Raw genomic sequence first — 22,874 nt, forward strand, 5'->3', positions numbered from 1 at the left:
AGCATGGTAGCTAGTAATAATCTATCACTTTCTTTCTAAGAAGAAAAAAAGCAAACATGGAATGGAGATATGGAATGATGTGGGGAGAAAGCTGAAATTTTAAAGGCTTTGGCCAGGGAAGGTCCCATTGAGAAGGTGACTTATGAGGGAAAGTCTGAAGGAGATGAGGGGGTTGGTCATGCAGGTATCTGAAGAAAGAGCATTCTGGCGAGAGGAAACAGCAAGTGCAAATGGTCAGAAGTGAGAATAAATTTGACCTGAACAAAGGTCAGCAAAGAGGCCAAGTGGCTCGGGTGCTGAGAATTGGAGTGCAGTAGGAGGAGACAAGGTCAGAGAGCCAATTGGCCAGACCGTGGAGGGCCTTGGGCATCTCAGCAAGGACTTGGGATTCTACTCTGAGCTGGAGGGGAAGCTTAGGGCAGCTGACTGTCAGGCATGGCATGTGTTGGCATCAGTTCACATGGTGGAGAGCTTGTCTCCAGCAGGCCCCACAGCCTGGCTTTGGGAGGACAGGGGCAAACAGCTGCATGGAGGCAGAGATGGAGTTTCCAAAGATGTAGTGGGGAAAAGGATTAAGGATGATGGTAAGAATGTAGTCCAAATGGCTGGTGTGGGATCTGGGAGGCATGGGGAAGGAAGCACAATCTTGATGGGGTTTTACCATTTGGAAATTAACGAGGGTTTAAAGGACTGCAGATCTCAACTAAGATGACAAACAGGTGTAGAAGGAGGAAGGAAGTGACAAAACAGGCTGCATAGGCTGTCCCAGAATGCCAACGGAGTAGTTTCTGGTGAAAGAAAGGTCCAGGGTGTTTCCATGAATGGATGACTCAGGTGAAGTAGAGATCCCTGGAGTGGAGACGGTCAAAGATGGGTTAGATACAACTTTATGAGACATGAAATGAGTAAGAAATACTAAGGAAATACAATTTTATGGGAAGTATGGGAGTTCTTAAAACTTTCCCATCATATCAATACTATTTAATGTATTTGTAAGATTTTTAAGTGCTAGAAGGAAGCTTTAAATCAGCTAATCCAACCACCTCAAGTTACATTACAATGAAATGTAAACAGAAACAGGTTGAGGGTCAAGGCTGAGGTCCAACAGTTTTATGTTAGAATAACTGGGAGTACAGAGCACTTTTTATTTTCTTTCAATACCTCTCAGAAAAACTTCACTGAATCTCTGCTGAACATGACATATAGCTATACTGAAATCTCTGGAAGAGGTAAATCTGAAAAATAAGAGCTTGTTTTTAGGATGCCAGGTTTGGCAAGAATTTCTCAGTCAGTGGGGACTTTATTTCTCACTGAAGGATGACTCATAAAATTCTTACCCAGGGAGAATTTCTCTTTGTTTTGGAAAGAATGGTCTATAAATCCATATGTTTTTCTCCTCAGGTTACAAGATGAGAGGAAAGGTGACAGCAGTCCAGTTGGCTTCTTTCAATTGGTAATAAAACTGTGCTGATTTTTGACATAAATTTTGCAACTGCAAATTGTTCAGATCATGGAGGGAGTGTTAAATCTTTAGTCACTGGCAGGTTTTTAAGTACACTGTTCACTTTTTCGGTCAGAAACTTTATGTAATAACATGCTAAATGGTTAGAGTATATTGGTAATTAAACATAAATCCTGGGGCGCCTGGGTTTCTCAGTTGGTTAAGCATCCAACTCTTGATTTCAGCTCAGGTCATGATCTCAGGGTTGTGAGATTGAGCCCTGTGTTGGGTTCCACACTGGGTGTGGAGCCTGCTTAAGATTCTCTCTCTCCCTCTCCCTCTGTCCCTCCCCACTCTCTCTCTCCCCACCGCTAAATAAATAAATAAATAAATAAATAAATAAATAAAATAATATTAAACACATAAATCCTATCTGATAGATTAGAAATGTGTCCTGGAAAATAATCACTAAGCCCATAATTATTTTAGTAAAGAAAATCATCACAGTAATCATATGATGTATATTTATCCTTATGACATATCTTTGGAAATTCCATAGTGTGGTATTTTCCCCAAATTTTCACAAGGTAGAGGCATCTCTAGGCACGAATAGTCACTCTTGTTTGTCAATATCAGTTCTGGGATAAATTCATGCTATTGCTGAATGCTTCACACAGTCTTTCTACACAGCAATGGCATCAATGCCAGTGACCACTTCCCACTGAAGTTGTGAATCAATGGCTAAGACCTGAAGTCAGTTCTTGAGGTAAAGAGAATGAATTCAGAGACTAGGAAAGAAATAACATAAACTAGCAATGTAAGAGTCTAGTGTTTTAGATAATTGATATATGACTTTTTTTAAAAAGAGATTTTATTTATTTGAGAGAGAGCAAAAGTGAGAGAGATCACAGAGGGAGAGACAGAGGGTAAACAGACTCCCCACTAAGCAGAGAGACCAATGTGGGGCTTGTTCCCAGAACCCTGGGATCATGACCTGAGCCGAAGACAGATGCTTAACCAACTGGGCCACCCAGGTCCCCCGATATACCATTTATGTTGATATAATTAGTGAAAACTCTACTTTTCAATGAAGATGATTCTAATAAAATTTGGTGCTGAATGCTATTTATCAGAATCTAGTAACTAAAATTAAATAGTCCTACTTCTCCTGCTTTTCACCATAGATGATCTCTGAATCCTTTGTTTTTCAAGTTTCGGTTCTCTTCAACGACTGACATTTGGCTGATGTTTGTGGGAAGTTTATGTGCATTTCTCCATGGACTATCCCATCCAGGCGTGCTGCTCATTTTTGGCACAATGACAGATGTTTTTATTGAATATGACACTGAATTACAACAACTCAAGATCCCTGGAAAAGCATGTGTGAACAACACTATAGTATGGCTCAACAGCTCCCTTAACCAGAATGTGACAAATGGAACTCAGTGTGGGTAAGCTGCTTTTTTTTTATTTTTTACTTTTTTTGCTCATATATTAAATTGTAACTCAAAATGTGTAAATGGGATTTTATTAGCTGAACTGGAGTGATATCCAACACAGAGCGAACAGAAACATAAATTTAACCCATATTTCTGCAAATTACTGTGCCCTGAGGTTCTTCCTATCTTACCAGGTTTTTAAATCCTAACAAAAAAACAGAATTGGAAATTATCCATTAAATGTGTCACCCAAATTTAAGCACTTGATAGACTATAGGCTTGAGGATGGACACTACCAGTATACTATGCAAGACTTCTTTTAGTTTCTTAACTCCTTTCTGTTTCTTGGCTTCTGTGGCTGTGGCTAATGGTCAACTTGCTCTTCCCAGCCTTCTTTCCATAATGGGAAATTCATTAGTGTGCTACAGCACTTGGAGTAGGGGCTGCTTTGTCTCAGTAGTTGAGTTTCTATGGAAGAGTGGTGTGGTGCTATCAACAGAAGGGAGCCATGCCGTATTAACTAGAAACCACTGTGCCACTATTCATTTTGTGATAGGCCCAACAGGCTGCCTTGTAAGCAGTGAGTCCGTAGTGTTCATGGTGCTGACTCACTGTCACAGCATGAACTTTGCAGCCTGGCTCACACTGCCTCAGGGCCAGAACAAGCTCATTTGCATGTATGAACCGGCACACTCAGGTTCAAGAGCCAAGGGCAGGGCACATCCTGACTAGAAAGTCACTTGGAATAGCTCCCTTAGGCGAATTTATATTTTTTACCTTCATTTAAAAATTTTTCTACATATTTCATTTAGATTATGAACAAATCCTTCTAAACCACCGATCTGTTCCATAATATTATCTACTGTTAGGGTCTTTCATTCATTCACTCATTCAACCAAAATATTTTGAACATCAACTACATGCCAGGAACTTGTATAAGCCTCAAGGATACAGTGGTTATCTTGAGTCATGGTCCTTATCTTCAACATGGCGTTTAGGTCTAGTCGGTAAAATCATCATTAAATCAAAGACCATTCAAATAAATATGTAGTTACAGTTGGTTAGTACTTGACAGAAAAATACAAGACAATATGCAAAGTGCAGAATTACCCTTTAAAAAATAATACGCTTACTATTAGAAATAAATTTCCTAATGTGTATGTGTTCTAAATTTGGAAGTAAGATTCAGAACAGTTTGTATAAAAGAATTACTGTTGTCAATAACAGTGTTTTAAGTCTTTCTTTTATGTTGCAGGACAAAAATGAATTGCTTTTTACAGAGTAGTTTGACTACAAAATGTAAGGTTAAATTACTTCCCCCTTTGAAAAAAAGGCATTCGGACTTATGTACGATGTAAATTGACCCAAATCATTAATAACATTTATGAAGGTAAAATTTTCTAGGGAAAATTCCTGAAAGTATAGCCTGTTATGCCTTAAAATTTGGTAATAAATGCTAGAGGGGCCAAAATTTGAGACATATCCGTGATAACAAGTGCTCATAAATATTTATTAGATGATTTAAAGAATGAATCTACCATTAACATCTGTATCACTAACATCCAGTAGAAAGGAATTTACTGTGGCTACCCATTACTCACACTTTATTTATTCTTACTAGGTCATACACTTGAAGGTGAGCAAATAGTGCAAAGCAAGTAGGGGCTTTCAGAAGCTCATTGGCTTTTGCTGAATTCATATGATTCAGAACATGTAAATGGATAATTGTCCTTTTTTTAAAAAATTTCATACGAGTATCTGGAATTGTGTAGACCACTTCTTTCTCAGGCCTTTTCTTTACCAGGATCTCCTTTGATGAGTTAAATACTTTAACTGCGAATTATTATGGTCCCTGACATGACTACTGTTTTACTTCTGGGTAAATATTTGTTTAGCTTTTATGTAGTTAAGATCACTGTGAAAATGGACTTGGGTGGAACAGAATAGAAGGGAGTGGACACTTTCCTACCTGTAAGTAACTAACAAGCCTCCAGAATTACTCAACTCTTTGGCACCTTTTTTCTTGGAAAAAGTATATCATTAAAAGTACAATTTCTCCACCTATTGTATTAGGTATATTAGTCTTGGACAAGGCTACTCCATGATTTTATCAACATAAGCATGCATGTGTAATGGTAGGAGCAGGTTTTTCTCTTTCATTTCACTGGTCGGTTTCTACATACCAATTGTAATCCTTTGGATGGAATTTTTAGGCAAAACCTTCCAAATGGCTTTCAGTGCATAATGCTGAAAAGTATTATAGAACATCAGGCCTCCTGATTAGTTTATCAGAATTTATTTGCCCCTAATAGTCAAATAATAAGGCAAAAGAATGAGAAATGACTGAAGGGGAAGTCCAAAGAGTCCAAATACCACAGTGCTGCTTCTTTTTATTTTCTTTTATCCAACTGAAGTGTAAAAACTCAAATGGAAACCACAAAGTCTTGTGACTTAATTGTGGAAGTGACATACCATAATTGCTGCCATTTTCTATTGGTCACACAACCAACCCTGGTATAATCTGGGAAGGGACTATACAACAGTGTGAATACCAGGAGACAAGAACAATTAGGGGCTCCTTAGAGACTGACTACTGCAGCCATTGAGAAGTTTGATTCCTCATTTCCCCTACATGTGAATGCATCAAAGTAGAAACCAGCCTGCATTTTCTCTTGGATTTCAGTCTGTTTTGTTAGCAATGTTCAGTTAGTGCAAGCATTCAAGCACTATGTTGAAGTTAGACACTGTAAAACCATACATTTTTAAAACAGCTTTATTGAGACACAATTCACATACCATGAAATTTACCAACTTCAGGTGTACAACTCAATGGTTTTTAGTATTTCACAAAGTTGTGCACCCACCACTATAATCAATTTTAGAACATTTTTATTACTACAAAAAGAAACCCATACCCCTTAGCGATAACTCTCCAATTCCCCCATTCTCTCCTCAGCCCTAGACAACCACTAAGCTACTTTCTGGCTCTGTAGATTTGCCTATTCTGGACATTCCATACAAATGGAATCCCACAATATGTGGTCCTTTGTGATTGGCTTCTTTAACTTAATGTTTTCAAGGTTCATCATACTGTAGCATGAATTAGGACAGCCTAGCATGTGTCTGTCCTGGAGAATGCTCCATGTGCACTTCTGGGGAATATGTATTTTGCTATTATTGGATAGAATGTTCAAAAGATGTTTGGTAGATCTAATTGGTTTATGGTGTTATTCAAGTCTTCTATTCCTAGTTGTTCTATCCAATACTTAAAGTATGGAGTTGTGATCTCTGACTATTATCATTGAACTATCTATTTCTACCCTTGAATCTGTCACACTTTGCTTCATGTGTTTGGGGGCTCTGTTTTTAGATGCATATATGCTTAAAATTGCTATAATCTTTCGATAGATTGACCCTTTTATCATTACCAAATGATTTTTATTTCTAGTAACAATTTTTTAAAGTTTATTTCGTCTTATATTAGTATAGCCACTCTTGGTTTGTTATGGTTGCTCTTTACCATGACACATCTTTTTCCATACTACTTTCAACTTGTTCAAATTTTTTAATCTAAAATGTGTCTCTTGTAGACAGCCTATAGTTGGACCTTGTTTTTTTTTTTTTTTAATTTATCCAGTCTGATAATCTCTGCCTTTTGACTGGATTATTTAATCCATTACATATAAAACCAACCTACCTGAGTCTAAAAGAGTGGATAAAAGAAGGTTAGAGATCTCAGGACCCAAATAATGACATGGTTGTGAGTTCCTTGGATTTTCTTTAGGCCTTATATGTACTAGATTGGGTGTTGGGAAAGCTGTACCTAGAAATACCAATGAGCACAGACCACAAAACTCAATAAAATTCTGCTCTCTTTAGATAATAGACCACAAAGAGGCAGCCTGACAGATGAATTTCAGGCAATAACTATTCTACTCCAGCCAACACCACAGAACAAAACAAAAGACAAATAACCTCACTCTTACCCCTGCCAGCAAAGGTTGAGTTGGGGGCCTAGACTTTCGTCTTTGCCAGGTATCAATGAGCCCCTGCTGTGTCTCTCACCTACCCAACTCCTCTGGTGTCAGTGAAGAATATGTGGAGGCTTCAACCACCCCCAATGTAATGAGAAACCTCTCTCCCTACCTGCTTGGGTGGGATCAGAGAGTCAGGACATTCATCACCACCCCTGTGGAAGAGAAAATCAAGACATTTTCAGATGAGGGAGATGAAGAGAATTTATTGCCAGCTGACTTACCTAAAGGAATGGCTAAAGGAAGTTCTTTGAATAGAAAGGAAACAATAAAAGAAATCTTGGATATTAAGTAGGAAGAACATGGTAAGCAAAACCATGGGTAAATATAATAGACTTTCCTCCTCCTCCTGAGTTTTCTAAATTATGTTTGATGGTGGAAGCAAAAATGCAAACACTGTCTGATATGGTCCTATTGTAACACACTGTCTGAGGTGAGTGTGATTTGGAAATATTAAAGACAATTAAGTCATTAACAGGGGAGAGCAAGGGTACATAAAGGGAGTTAATTTTGTTTGTTTGTTTTCTAAAGATATTATTTATTTATTTGACAGAGAAAGACAGCAAGAGAGGGAACACAAGCAGGGGGAGTGGGAGAGGGAGAAGCAGGCTTCCCGCTGAGCAGGGAGCCCGATGCAGGGCTCGATCGCAGGACCCCGGGATCATGTCCTGAGCCAAAGGCAGCCACTTAATGACTGAGCCACCCAGGCGCCCCGGGAGTCAGTGTTGTTATACCCTGTGCAAACTGGTAAAATGACAACACTAGCTGACTATATTAAGTGATATACCTATAATGGAATTCCTAGAGCAACGACTAAAAAAGCTATACAAAGAGATACAGTCCAAACCCTACAGATAAATTAAAATTGAATTCTAAAAAATGTTTGAGGGGCACCTGGCTGGCTCAGTCAGTTAAGCATCTGACTCTTGATCTCAGCTCAGGTCTTGATCTCAGGGTTGTGAGTTCAAGCCCAGCATTGGGCTACATGCTAGGCATGGAGCCTACTTAAAATAAAATAATAAGATTAAATAAAATATAAAAATTTTTAAAAAGTTTGAGTAGCCCATAAGAAAGCAGGGGGAAGAAAACATAAAAATAAAAAACAGAGAGAACAAACAGAACACAAAAAATAAAATGTTACATTTGAACCCTAACATATCAAAAATTATATTAAATTTAAATGATTTAAATATACTAAATAAGACAGAGATTGGCAGAATGGGTTTTATGATAATCCAACTACATGCTATTTATGAGAAAATCACTTTAACTAAAAAATATAGGCAAGTTGAGGGGTGCCTGGGTGGCTCAGTCGGTTAAGCGTCTGACTCTTGGTTTTGGCTCAGGTCATGATCTCCGGGTTATGAGATGGAACCCCGTCTTGGGCTCTGTGTTCAGCTGGGAGTCTCCTTGAGATACTTTCTTCTCTCTCTCCCTCTGCCCCTCCTCCTGCTTGCACTTTCTCTCTCTAAAGAATGGAAAAAGATTTATCATGCAAACAATCAAAAGAAAGCAGAAATGGCTATACTGATATGAGATAAAATAGACTTTGGAACAAAGAAAATTCCAGAGACAAAGAGGGACATTATACAGTGATAAAAGGGTCAGTCTGCCAGGAAGACACAGCAATCTTAAATGTGTACTCACCAAACAACAGAACTGCAAAACATGTGAAGCAATAACTGATAGAATGGAAAGAAAAAAGAGACAAATCAAAATTATAGTAGACCCCTTAAATATCCATCTCTCACCAATTTATAGAACAGGTAGACATAAAATTATCAAGGATATAGAAGAACTCAACACCAGCAACCAACAGGATCTAATTGACATCTATAGAACCTTCCACTCAACAACCACATAATACATATTTTTTTTCAAGTGCCTACAGATAGACCATACCCTGAGCCATGAAACAAACCTCAACAAATGTAAAATAATTGAAATAATAGAGTGCATTCTCTGACCACAATGGAATCAAAGTAGAAATCAAAACGAGAGATAATGGAAAACTTCCAAATTCTTGGGAATCAGACAATAGACTTCTAAAAATCCATAGGTCAAAGATGAAGTCTCAAGGGAAAAGTTTTAAAAATTGAGCTGGATGAAAAGGAAAACAGAAAATGTAAAAATCTGTAGGACACAGCTCATACAGGGCTGAGAGGAAAATTTATAGCACTAAATGCATACATTACAAAAGAGGAAACATCTCAAATTAAACACCTAAGCTTCCAACTCAAGAACCTAGAAGAAGAGCAAAATAAGTCTGCAGAAAATGTATGAGAGGATATAATAAAGGTAAAACAAACAAATAACAGGAAATCAATGAAATACACCATAACCAAGTAGAGTGTATTTCTAGAGAAGCATATGTGGTTCAGTATAAGAAAAACAGTCAATGTAATCCACCATGTTAACAGGCCAATACAGAAAACCATGTGATGATCTCTATTGATGTAGAAAAAGCATTTAAAATTTCAATATCCATCCATAATAAAAACTCTCAGAAAACTAAGAATGGAAAGGAACTTCTTCAACTTTAAAAAGGACATCTACAAAAAAGTCCTATGGCTAACATTATACTTAAAGGTGGAAGATTGAATATTTTCTCCCTAAGGCTGGAAACAAGGCAAGGAGAGATGCCTTCACTGCTATTGTTCAACACAATACTCAAAGTTCTAGCTTATACAATAAGGAAGGAAAGGAATATTGATTTAATACTTAATACACTACTGAACTGTACACTTAAAAATGGTTAAGTTGGTAAATTTTATGTTATGTGTTCTTTATCACAATCAAAAAATTTTTAATGAAAAAAATACAAATCTAAAAGGAAGAAATACACCCATTTATGTTGGACATGATATTATTGTCAACATAGAAAATTCCAAAGGATCTACAAAAATATCCTAGAACCAATAAATGAGTTTAGCAAAGTCATAAAATACCAGATAAATATACAAAATTTAGTGGTATTTCTACATACTAGCATTGAACATATGGGCACCAAAATTCAAAATATAATGCCAAAAATTAAAACAAAACAAAACAAAATACAATGTCATTTACAATTGCTCAAAAAATTTATTTAGGTGTAAATCTAACAAAACATGTACAGGATTTATATGCTGAAAAATGCAACATGCTAATGAAAGAAATCTAAGACCTAAATAGATGGAGAGACATACCTTGCTAATGAACTGGCAAATTCAGTATAATAAAGATGTCAATTCCCCCTAACTGATATATAGCTATAATAAAATTCCTATCAAAATCTCAGCAAGATATTTTTATAGATATAGACAAGATAACTCTAAAATTTATATCAAAAGGCAAAAGAACTAGAATATCTAAAACAACTTTAAAAAAGAAGAATAAAGTGTGAGGAAACAGTCTACCTGATTTCAAGACATATAGCTACAGCAATTAAGGTTGTGTGGTATTGACAGAGGAACAGAGCAGAGAACTCAAACATAGACCCAAGCAAACGTGTCCAGTTAATTGTTGGCAAAGGTGGAAAGGAAATTCAATGGAGAAAATATAAACTTTTTATCAAATGGTGCATGACTAGTTGGACATCCATAGGGAAAAAATGAACCCATACAAAAAATAGCTCAAAATGGATTTTGGACTTAAATGTTAGAAATAAACTATAAGCTTTTAGAAAAATATGTAGGCAATCATTTTCGTGTCTAAGGCTAGACAAAGAGCTTTCAGACTTGACACTAAAAGTACAATCCATAAAAAGAAAAATTGTTGAATTGGATTTCATCAAAATGAAAAACTTTTGCTCCGCAAAAGACCCTGTGAAGAGGATGAAAAGAAAATCTACAGACTGGGAGAGCATATTTGTGAATTATGTATCTAACAAAGGACTAGGATCTAGAAAATAAAAAGAGCTCTCCAAATTCAATGGTTAGAAAAACTCCCATTTGAATAATGGGAAAAACACATGAACAGACATTTCACTAAGGATATAAAGACAGCAAATGAGCACATGAAAAGGTATTTAGCAACATTGGTGGTTAGGGAATACAAATTAAAATAAAAATGAGATATCAGCACAAATCTATCAGAATGGCTAAAATAAAAATAGTAATAACACCAGAGCTGGTGGGGATGTGGAGGAATGGATCACTTATACCCTGCTGGTGGGAATGCAAAATGGTGCAGCCACTCTGGAAAATAGTTTGGCAATTTAAAAAAAAAAAAAAGCATGCAAGTGTTATATAACCCAGAAATTCTACTGTTGGGGATTTATCCCAGAGAAATGAAAACTATGTTTACATAAAAAGCTATACGTAAAGGTTATAGATGCTTTATTTGTAACAAAAACTGGAATCAGCCCAGATATCCTTCAATGGGTGAGTGGTTAAACCAACTGTGATATATCTGTACCATGGCATACTACTTAACAATAGAGAGGAACAAATAACTTATGAAACGTTAAAGAATTATGCTGAGTAAAAAAAAATCCAACCAATACCAAAGTTATATATTGTGTGATTCCATTTGTATAATATTCTTCAAATGACAAAACTGTAGCAATAGAGAACAGATAGGAGGTAGCCAGGGACTAAGGGGAGAGTGGAGGCTGGATGCAAGCATGTGTAGATGTAAAAGGGTGACATGAACAATCGTTGGGGTGATGAGAACATTCTGATCTTGATTATATCAATGTCAACATCCTGGTTGTGATATTGTCCTGTTGTTTTGCAAGGTATTACCAAAGGGTGTATATCTTTTTGTATTACTTCTCACAATTGCATGAGAATCCACACTTACCTCAAATGAAAAAGTTGCATGAAAAACAAACCGACAAAAAAATAGCCTCCTGGGTGAAAAAAACTGTCATAGATTCTCTGAAAGGAAATTCCAGCCATTCTGACAGTAAGCTACCACAGTGTATAGATGTTCTGTAAAGCAGCTTTACCCAGTGATCAGCCATTTGTCCACAGGTTGATGTCCTGTGCATTAAGACAGAGCCTCCAACATTCTGAGAGTAGGATGTGGGCACATTTCTGCCAACCTGTATTGCTCATTTTGGAGTTGACACTGATTTCACTCTAAAATGTTAATGCTACCGGGTCTACTGTGCATGAAAACCATTGAAAGGAAAACTCCATGTTAAGCAATGCACCTTGTCATAAACCTCCTAGGTATTTAAAACGAAAGTCCTATGGCTTTAGTAAATCTGAAACCTTGAGGTATAAAATGAGTACTTTGATTTTATGCTGCATTTGTTTTTCATTAAAAGCAAGTAAGAATCCACGTATCTTAATAATTTGTAAAATATATCTTACCTTTCCCCCCTAATTGTCATCTTTCTGCCCTCTCCTCTCTTCAACAAATGAGCCAGGAGAATCTTAATTTAGTCAAGTAGATGTACGTCAATTTTGCTGTTAAAAAGAAAGGCACCCATTTGGTGAGCCAAATCGCCTGCATACTTTAAAAAATCCTTTCCAGGATTTTATAACCACAAGAAAACTTTCCACCAGATGATAAAAAATTTGATGTGCAGTCAAAGGAGCCAAGCCAGCCTGCTTGTTTCCTTCCTATCAGTCTGACAGGTTTGTCCTGTTGTTCCAGAAATATTCTCAAGTAGTTTCTAAAATCCTAATAACTTCTTATCCCCAAGAATAAAATAAAAATGAGTTCATCATTCATCTTTGGGTTGCCTCAGGAATGAACTGAATCATAAACTACACATGTCCTTAACCATACCATCCAGCAATGACATAATTCTCCTGAAGTTTGCCCCAATAAATTCTGGAGCTGGGTCAGTGCTCAGTATTTTCAGTGTGAGTGGGTCTGTTTGTACCTGGCAGCTGTGTCTTTCATGGCAGCCATTTTGTCTCCTCTGCTTAGAGCGTGTGTAGAAGGAATGCACCACAGGAAATCCAAGTAAAACTTTTTTTGACAAATACTCCAAGTTCTCTGTTTTTGGACACCCTAATTTCATTTCACAATGAAAAATTTCACAGAAAACTAAGAGTATGGCCTCATTTACACATTAGAAGTCTTTTTCTTCATTATGCATCCTATCCAGAGATACTTAACTTTTGTGAGAACCTCTGATTGTGGATACTTATATATAAGTTTTTTTAGGTCTTGTTCATTCTTGGGGTTCCCTTAAACCATCATAAAAGACCAGAAATGTGGTGAACAGACATATTAGCTGTTTTGGAGACTATCCCTCCAAAGAAGGATTGACCAAGGCAATTATATCCCTTCCTTATAAGTATTTTAAAAGTCAAAGTGAAATAAAGAAACATTTGTTGAGGTATTGTGTCTGCTATGTGTAAGGTATTGTGCAAGGCTTCGGGCAGTGTGAGCAAGCAGCCTAAACCAAGCCCTTGCCCTCAAGTGGCTTGCAATCTAGCAAATAAACATAAATCTATTCAGTATAAATATATTCAATGAAGATATTGAATAATAGTGCAAGATGGCAATAAAATCTGGCATGATAATAATAATAGCTTGTTCTGAATTAAAGAAATTTTACTTCACCACGTAGTCCAAGTTCAGTAGAGGGAGAGAACAATTCAAGCTTGGGTCGCAGAAGAGAGGCCTGACGGGAAGCAGAGAGCTCAGAGGATGAGAGCATCTCTGTGGAAGATGCTGCTTTCTGGTTTTCTAAAGAAATGGATTTGCTATCGTTTAGAGCATCCTCAAGGGTCAGAATTGTTATCAACCAAGATGTCAATGTTCCAAGTACCCTATTCTTTATTTTCTGAAAGCAATTTCAGACTGCTTTGTGCCTCCCCTCCCTAGCCTTGCCAATCCCCAAGCTCTGTGCCACAGCGTGGTAGTTGCGCTGAAAAAAACGCTGTGGAGCTTTCTCGCTATTCCCCACAAATTCTCACCTTAGAAATTGTCCCACAGAGTGAAACCCCCTGGGCTACAGTCAGCAGAAGGACTGGCTGATAAAGTGTTTTTGTCCTTCTTTGGGATGATGACACACACATTTTTTGAGTGTCACTTTGAGATGGAAGAGTTGGAAAGCTGGCTTAGATTCCTGGAGGAGGTAATAGTAAAGCCTCCTGATTTACAGTTCACGTCAGTGTCTTTGCAGACAGCAGTCTGGCTTTTTAAAACCTCTCCCTAGCACTGATTACTCCATCACTGAGTAACGAGCTGGAGTGAAGGGCCTCGGTAGACAGAGCACTGGGCTGCTGTCTACTGCCCCTGGCTTCCAACTGCCAGTGAGTCATTTCTGCCTATAAGCAGGAAGGGGGCGGGCGCGCCTGGGGGGCTCAGTTGGTGAAGCGTCTGCCTTCAGCTCAGGTCATGATCCCGAGGTCCTGGGATTGAGCCCTGCATGGGGTTCCCTGCTCAGCGGGGAGTCTGCTTCTCCCTTTTTCTGCCCTTCCCCCCCCCCCACTGATGCGCTCTCTCCTTCTCTCACATAAATAGATAATATCTTTTAAAAAAACAAAATGAAAGCGAAGGGAGTAGGCAGCTTTGCTGGAGTTGGTACCACACGAGGTCTAGGTAGAGATTTGGTTGGATCGATGATAATTCTACATAGGTAAGAAGCCTTACCCATATTTCATATTTTATTTTCCTCTGTACCCGCAAATGTAATCTTTGGTAAGCTTGACCCTACTTCTGAATCTTAACATTTACCCCCCCCCTCTTTTGAAGGTTGCTGGACATTGAAAGTGAAATGATCAAATTTGCCAGTTACTATGCTGGGATCGCTTTGGTAGTACTTATCACAGGATATATTCAAGTGAGTGGTGCCTCCATTTTATTTATAGAACAACATCTGGGCTCAGAGACATTACAATGAACTGCAAAGTGCACTCTTTAACTTTTAGGTTGTTTGGAAGCCCTAAGGACTACAGTTTTATTTGGAGGTGGGGGGCGGTGAGAGAATGGGGCAGGATTCTTCTCAGACAGGGAGGAAAATACATGCAGTTGTCTAGAGGGACAGTGACTAGACTGAATTTCAATGCCCTGTCCTCCCCCACCCCCTCTATCTCATCTTCTAAACTCAAAAATAGGCCGTTGTAGGTGTGTTTGTAAAGGGAGTGTGGGCACCCTGGAGAAAGCCAGGCATGAGGAGTTGGAGGAAAGCAAACTTTACTTTTTTTTCTCTTTCACTGCTAAAATCTCACCAATCTGTGTCCCATTCCCAATTCTGTAAAGTGAATCTAGTCTAGATTTAAGCCATGGAAGGGCCTGGAGTTACTTAACCTTTATTAAAGAAGAAAAATATTTCATCTTTTACCTTATTCTGTAGAAGAAATAATGAATCCCCTCAACCCGCATTCATTCAAGAATTCCGGGAAGTTCATGTTCATTGTAAAGAGAAATGAATCCATTTTTCCCATTCTAGTACTGAGAGTTTCAATTACAGCCTGACTTTGCTTGGTTGGGGACAGCTAATCTGTTTTTGTCTTCCTTTCTCTGAAAAATCATTGTCCAACAGTCTGAAAACTATGCATACATACTTGTTGGCAGGCCTCTCGGGCGATGGCGGGGGGGAATACACTCAGAAGCTCCTTGCAAAAATAGGGATATAAGAGCAAGAATTTCTTTTTGGCACTGTGAGCCTTCCTTTACACATGCAGAAAGTGAAGCTTGGTAAGGCTAGATCTACAGGTGGCAAAACCAAATTCACACCCAAGCCTTCCGGTTTCCCTGGCCACAGCTGTTCTGCTCACCCCGCTTTCAGCAGCAGGTGCCTGAGCTCACACAGCACGTCCCATGACTCGGCATTCTGTGAATCACTTTCCTCTCTTTCTCAAGGCTTATATTGAAAGTATTTTCTTCTGAAAAGAGAAGGAATGAATGAATATTTTTAACACCACAATGCCAAACATCCTTGCTCCATTTTCAGATATGCTTTTGGGTGATTGCTGCAGCTCGTCAGATACAGAAAATGAGAAAAATTTCCTTTAGGAAAGTAATGCGAATGGAAATAGGATGGTTCGACTGCAATTCCGTGGGAGAGCTGAATACAAGATTTTCTGAGTAAGTGGCTGGTAGGAGGTTTTAATATGTGTGTCCGCTTTTGATCATAGAACACTTGTTTCTAAATTAAATAACAATTAGAAACACATTTTCAGTTATTTTGGATATATTTTGTCTCTTAAGTTGGGCTTTTACGGGTAGCATGTTTTTTCATAGGTAATGCTTTATCCGATATGATCATTAACAATTGAAAGCCAGGATACTACAATTTTGTTTGTAGGCCCTTGATTAAAATATTAGAAATGAAGGATTACAGAAGAGAGTTAAAAGAAGTAGGGCTATTTGGCCTCTAAAAGAGAGAGTGAGAGATGTCACAGTCCATGTGTCTATAGGGAAAAACAATGTACTTAGAATGAATTATCTTGCCTCGTCTGTTGAGGCCATTTCTGCACATAAAAACAAAGACCAAAAAAAAAAAAAAATCCAAAGTAGTTTGAGAAAGATTGAAACTAAACAATTGGATTTAAATCTGGTTTATACCTAAAGACCAGTTGGGGTGATTGATAGCCCCCCTTCCCTTCCTCCTCCAAGTATTCTGAAAGAGCCCTGAGTAATTAGAAGCAATTGAACCCTATTGAATTGAACTTTGGGGTCCCATGAGGTCCCATGTGTGTAGTATAGTGAAGATCAAAGACTGAATGTTGGGATACTTAGATTCTAGCACTCATTCTGCCCCTTACTTACTGTGACTTTGAATAAATACTTAACCTTGCTGGAATACAATTGTCAAATCTCTGGGTAATATCTTAGGTCCTTTTTTTGCTATTAAGTCCTAAGCCCTGTTTGCTCCATCTAAACAAGAGATTATGAGAATGTTCCTAGGAATATGAATTTAATGTAATTGTATTCAACCAATATTCTAGAGGACTTACCATATGTAAGCCATAAAGATAAACCACACAACTCCTGATCTCAGGGAACTTACAGCCTTGTAGGAGGGATAAAAGTTGCAAGCAAATAAATAAACAAAGCTGACACATTGATAGCTTACTATACTCTAAGCACTCTTCTATATACTTAATATATATTAACTAATCCTCATTACAACCCATTGAGGTAGGTTCTGTCTTTATCCCTGTTTTACAGATGAGGAAACTAAGGCACAGAAAGTTTAAGTAATTTGCCCAGGAAAAGCTTGTGCTCAAATTCAGAGTCTGGCCCCACAGTCTGTGATCTTAACCACTATTCTATACTGCCTATAAGCAGAATGCAATAATTATATACCCGTACACACACAAACACAGACTCATTACATTGCTATGCAAACACAGGGAGGACGATATTAGTTTTTGCTCGAGGGTTTTTACGAATTAGGTAGTGTGTGGGTTGCACCTTGAGGCTGAAAGGATTTAGCAGGTATAAAGAAGGAAAGTAGGGTTCTTCAGGACAGACCAAGAATATGAACTACAAGAAAGAAAGGCACAGATAAGATGGTTTCTGAAAGTCTTTGTCAACATTGAATGGACACCATTTGGCAAACCTGGGTTGAGGAAAACTTTACTTGGCTGTGAGGGAGGGAGAGGCTTGATGGCCTCACAAGCTATAGCAGGTTTCTTCACATGTGAAAGGCTGTTATGTTTCTCCTAGGCAATGGGGTACAGAGATGGCAGTAGCAGGGAAAGCCTGGGATTTCTCAACAAGGCATTTGAATTGACCAAATTCAGTTTTAGTGATCCAAGTCTCTTGTTTCTAGGGATATTAACAAAGTCAATGATGCCATTGCCGACCAAATGGCCATTTTCATTCAGCGCATGACCACGAGCATCTGTGGGTTCCTGCTGGGATTTTACCAGGGTTGGAAACTGACCCTGGTCATTATCTCTGTGAGTCCTCTCATCGGGATTGGAGCAGCCATCATTGGTCTGGTAAGAATGTCTTATCACTTTTCTCCAGGACATCTGCCCTGAGAAACAGCCAGAAATGTGAAACTTGATTCCTTTTTCCTGCGTATGTTTAGTCAATATTATTTATCACTGTTTTGATTTATTTTGTTTGGTTATTCCTCAGTATCAAATAACATTCCATCAATCCAGGGACTGATGATATTTTAATAACATAAATATTATTGTATTAATAACAATAACAACTACATTTATTGAGCATTTACTCTTTTGCCACGCACTATTAGGAACTTCATATTTATTATCTCTAATCTTTACAACAATCTTATAAAGCATTAATGCCATTTTAAACATAAGAAATGGAGGCTCAGAGAGGTAAAGAGACTTGTCTGGGACTGCACAGCTAGTGAGTGACAAAACTGGATTCAAATACAAAGGAGCCTGATTCCAAATCCCCATCCACTCTCTCATATGCCTGTTGCTTCCCATGGTCTCCCAAGCTCAGATGTTTTCTTCAAAAAGGCCCAACAGATGTACTCAGATCAGTAACAAACACATAAAGGAGATTTCTGCATTCACATCTGTGCTCTCCATGCAGTCTGATCAGTTTCAGGAAGAGGTCACTTGACCCATTTCCAGAGGTATCCCCATTCCCCAGGCATGCAGGCCAAGAAAAAGTGTAGGAGTAGGAATTTTGGGTCATCCATTAGAAAACACTCTCAAGGATTAATAAATTCTTATATCATACTTTTAGAGCAGACACATCAGATAGCAGGTCACAGGATCAGGCAAACTAATAATTTGCTGTAAATGAGAATAGAATTCAGGTGGAAAGCTGAATACACTCCCATCATTGGGCAGCAGGAAACCAATCTCCATAACAGTTTCTAGCAAAATATTCTCAACAATCGACTGGCTATATTACTCAAATATTTCCCAGGTAGTACAGACTGACAAAGGCAAAGAGCTCACTCCTCTCAATAGGTCAGCCCCTGACTCTACCATCTGGCTCAAGAAAGATATATTTAGCTTGTCAAAACTTTAGCTTCCTCATCTTGAAGAGAAGGATAAAGGTCATTGTGATGACTTAAGGCATAATCCATGTTATGAATTTAGTGTGGCATCTGGCACAGAATTAATTGCTCGAGAGACACTAGCTTTTATTTTTTCCAATCCACCATAACGTGTGAGCTTTTTGATAGTCTTTCCTACTAAACACTCTCAAGCTTCACTCCAGGGAAGCCTCACCATCCGTGGGGGATCTTCAGGGATTCTGCGAACATTTGATTCAGCTTCCCCCCGCCCCCATATACTTAATTTCTTTCCTCAAACCTGTGGTTAATATTCATACTCAGATGAGTCAGATGTCACATTTCAACACAGTGGAGATGTAGCCTGGGTAACTTGATTTTAACAGGCTTAGGGCATGGTTTCTCTTGCTATCTCAAGTGCCCATATTCCAAGTTCTTGTAAATGTGTCACTGATTTGGAATGTTGTAGCTCTGCACTGGTTTCTTCTTGAATTCAAGTCTGTGCATGTTTGTATAAAATGATATAAGCAACTTCACTGAGCAGTTCAAAAGCAGGACCCAAAGGAAAAAAAAAAAAGTAAGAGCGGGCAAAATATATGACATGTTACATGTTATTGTGGGTTTTATATTTACCATGAGAATGGTAAATCTAACTTTTATATTTACCATGAGAATCATGAACAATCATTAAATATTTTCCAATTTACATCTTTAAACTCCCGTATCAATTTAATGGGAGTATCCTGAGATTATTTAATGTACATTAAATTACAGTAAAACTATTAATATTCACAACTACTTAATTTCCTCAATACATAATTTAGAAATAAATTAGAAGAGGATTGTGGTAAAAACTGTAACGTCATTCGTAACACCTAAATTCATATTTTCATGTTGATGAAAATAGCCCTACTTTCCCTATTGTTGCCTTTTCAATTCACAACTTTTATAAAGTGTGGACTTGTGACATAAATTTGTTGTAACAATACTGCATTTACTTATTTTGTATCTTAGAATTCCATTTAAGATTTTGTTTGAGAAGAGTTAAACTGCTAAAAGTTTGGAAAAACTTGGAAGATAAACTCCTTTAGTCTGGGTACTATATATATTTTAGATTTCTGAGTTAGTCGAACTTCTACAATATTTGCTTTTGTTCATTCTGGTATCTTCATCTGTGCCAGGGATTTCTTTGGTGATTAATTCTAATTACAACTCAGTCCAAGTCCAATTTTAGAAAAAGTAATTTGTTAAATATTAAGTGTAATGTCTTTTTGGTTCCTTTTGTAAAGAGCAAAGTTTTTAACTTTGCTCTTTAGTTAGTTGAGCCCCTACAGTTGAGTCAAAATGGTGTAATATTTATCTGGAGCTTTCTCCTGTGCAATTACCTCTGCAGTATCATGAGCCTCTGTATGGTCAGGACTTCTCTCCCAATTATATACTCTGACTAAGCTCCAGTCTCTGTCTCTGGTGTTTGTCCGTAAATTGTGCAAACGTCCTGTGGTCAATAGCAATGCAATGTGATATGGAGTCACCTGCAAACTTCATTAGTATAATGAATGAAACACTGTGGTCTCACAGAATTCCCTATTGGGGACTTACTCTGTGAGGTTTTTGAGGCTGACTTCTAAAGAAGTCATTTTGGTATGCTAACAACCAGACATTCGTGGATGGGGCTTAACACGGGTCAAACTTGGACCAGATTCTTTCCTCCGTGAACACCGTTAACGGAGAGAATCTAGTCTTGTACGAAACCACACCACGTACTTACTCTGCTAAATGAATCACTGAATGACAGACTGACTTACTTAATTCCCTGGTTTTGTTTTCTTCTTTTGAATTTTAGAGTGTGTCCAAGTTTACTGACTATGAATTGAAGGCCTACGCCAGAGCAGGGTCAGTGGCTGATGAAGTCATTTCATCTATGCGAACGGTGGCTGCTTTTGGTGGTGAAAAAAAAGAGGTTGAAAGGTTGGTTTATTGAAACGTCCGCCACTTTCCTGAATTTCGTCGTTTGGCCTACTACCCTGAATCTTCCTTATTTTGTACAAAGTGGCAGATTTACCTTGGTCTGTTTACCGTGAGAGAGATTTTATTCAAGAGGTAGCTGAGAGTAATTAGTTGGGCAAAGCACTACAAGGACCCCCAAGCCTTTAGCTCTGTGTTTTTGAAAACATTGTAGTTGGAGATTTTTAGAATGCCATTTTAGGTTAGGTATTTATTTCAACTCTGGTGGTGTGTATGTATGCATATGTATGCATATTATACCTCATGGTATGTATGCATATTATACCTCATGGCCCGTAACACTGTTTGCTGCGAGATACCTAAAATGCAGTTCACCACATTTTTATTCAGTGTCTTTTATTCAGCTACTGTACTACATGCTCTTTATAAAGTCTGATGAAATTTCCATTTACTCAAAGAAAATTTAGTGTTGGTATATTACAGACCATCATTCCAGAAGATTAATTCTTAATGAAACCCAAACAACACAGTTGTTGAGAATTTGATTTTGTTAATTCTTCCTCTTACCTAGTATTTTTTAAGTACCAGTGCCAGGTACTGATTTTATAAAATAGCCACCAATTTAATTCAATTCTTATTTCATGAGTTTGAGATCTAGTATGACGATGTCAGTCTCAATTGTTACCAAATAAAAAAGAGAATAGAATTTACAATCTCTATTCTCTTTTCCTTTTTTTTTTGTTTGTTTGTTTTCCTTCTTTTGGTTTATAGAGTGAAGTTACCTAGTTTCTCACAAAAAATTTCAGTAGCATACTTCCTCCACCACAAAAGATACTCATTATTGTTATTAATAGCAGCTTTGTAAATGTTTTGAAAATGGAACATAGGATAGACCTTCACTTTGTCCTGCAAAATATTAAAAGTTCTCCATGAATTTATTTTTTGAGATGAAGGAAGGCAGTTACAGAATGTCTGAACTTCAAGACAATGCCAGTTATTAATGGCTAGATCATAGAATCACTGCAGCCTAGTGCTTAGATTGAATTTCTACATAGTTATCCGTATCCCATGGCTGTGAACCTGACCGGTCATGTTACAACATAGCATTCTTGGTCACAGGGCAGATGGTGTGAGTGTACGGAGATGAGTTGGTGCAAACACTGGTTCTGAACCTGGGGGAAAAAGTTGCATCATTTTCTGATAGAAAGCATGCCATGTGACTTGGTAAAAACAATCCAAGCACAAATAGTACTAAATCCCTCACGTCCAAACATTTGTGTTGAAAATTCTTTTCTCTTGGGGTAAAGTTCCCACTTTTCTCACACTGTTCTTTTCCAAGAAGTAATCAGCCGTGAGGTTTGGTTAGGCATTGTTCCTTCAACACATTTCATTGCCAGGTTGAAATAAGCTAAATAACTACACGGAAGTTTGTCATTTTCTTTCCCGAAAGCTGCTGTGTGTCTGGGGTGATTTTTATGACCATTGAGTAAAAGCACGGCATTGTGGCTGATTTAAACATTCTAACTTGAGCTGCTGCTGCTGCTGCTGTAGACACAAATGCTTTCTCTTCACAGGTACGAGAAAAATCTTGTGTTTGCCCAGCGTTGGGGAATTAGAAAAGGGATCGTGATGGGATTCTTTACTGGATTCATGTGGTGTCTCATCTTCCTCTGTTATGCACTGGCCTTCTGGTATGGCTCCAAACTTGTCCTAGAGGATGGAGAATATACGCCAGGAACCCTTGTCCAGGTACTTTGATCTTAATGACCTAAACATAACTTTTCCTGCTGGAATCTCAGAAAAACCTACAGTTAAGGCATTTTGTTTATTCATTTAGCGTCTGAGGGAGGAAAGCAGCAACGAGTTGATGGAGTCCATCTGCAGAAACAAGCAATGCTTACACATTTTATAGTAAAGGAACACTGAGCATTTGAATTGATGAGACCAGTGATTTAATGATTTCCGCTTAACTAAAAATTCTATAGCTGTAAAACAATGATTTTCTGACTGAGTTCAAAAGATAATATGCCACGATAATGGGAAGTCAGGGATCTCTCAGCTAAAAATTAATAGCTCATGTATTTAAGCTTAATAATAGTACAAGATATGTGCTAATGGATGTATTTGTGAAACACGATGAG

General features: G+C 37.9%; 1 protein-coding gene across 1 annotated transcript in view; it reads left to right on the plus strand.

Moving 5' to 3' along the window:
- Positions 1-22,874, plus strand: part of ABCB11 (ATP binding cassette subfamily B member 11) — an 87,713-nt gene that overhangs the window by 12,279 nt on the left and 52,560 nt on the right. Inside the window, exons 4-10 of the mRNA XM_025853588.2 lie at positions 1,402-1,453; positions 2,654-2,892; positions 14,562-14,649; positions 15,763-15,896; positions 17,590-17,761; positions 20,612-20,736; positions 22,308-22,482. Coding sequence (XP_025709373.2) covers positions 1,402-1,453; positions 2,654-2,892; positions 14,562-14,649; positions 15,763-15,896; positions 17,590-17,761; positions 20,612-20,736; positions 22,308-22,482 — 985 coding nt within the window. The remainder of the gene's footprint in view (positions 1-1,401; positions 1,454-2,653; positions 2,893-14,561; positions 14,650-15,762; positions 15,897-17,589; positions 17,762-20,611; positions 20,737-22,307; positions 22,483-22,874) is intronic.

Source organism: Callorhinus ursinus, unplaced genomic scaffold (genome assembly GCF_003265705.2).
Source record: "Callorhinus ursinus isolate GAN/ISIS: 27379988/994484 unplaced genomic scaffold, GSC_fseal_2.0 scaffold2, whole genome shotgun sequence".
Lineage (NCBI taxonomy): Eukaryota > Metazoa > Chordata > Mammalia > Carnivora > Otariidae > Callorhinus > Callorhinus ursinus.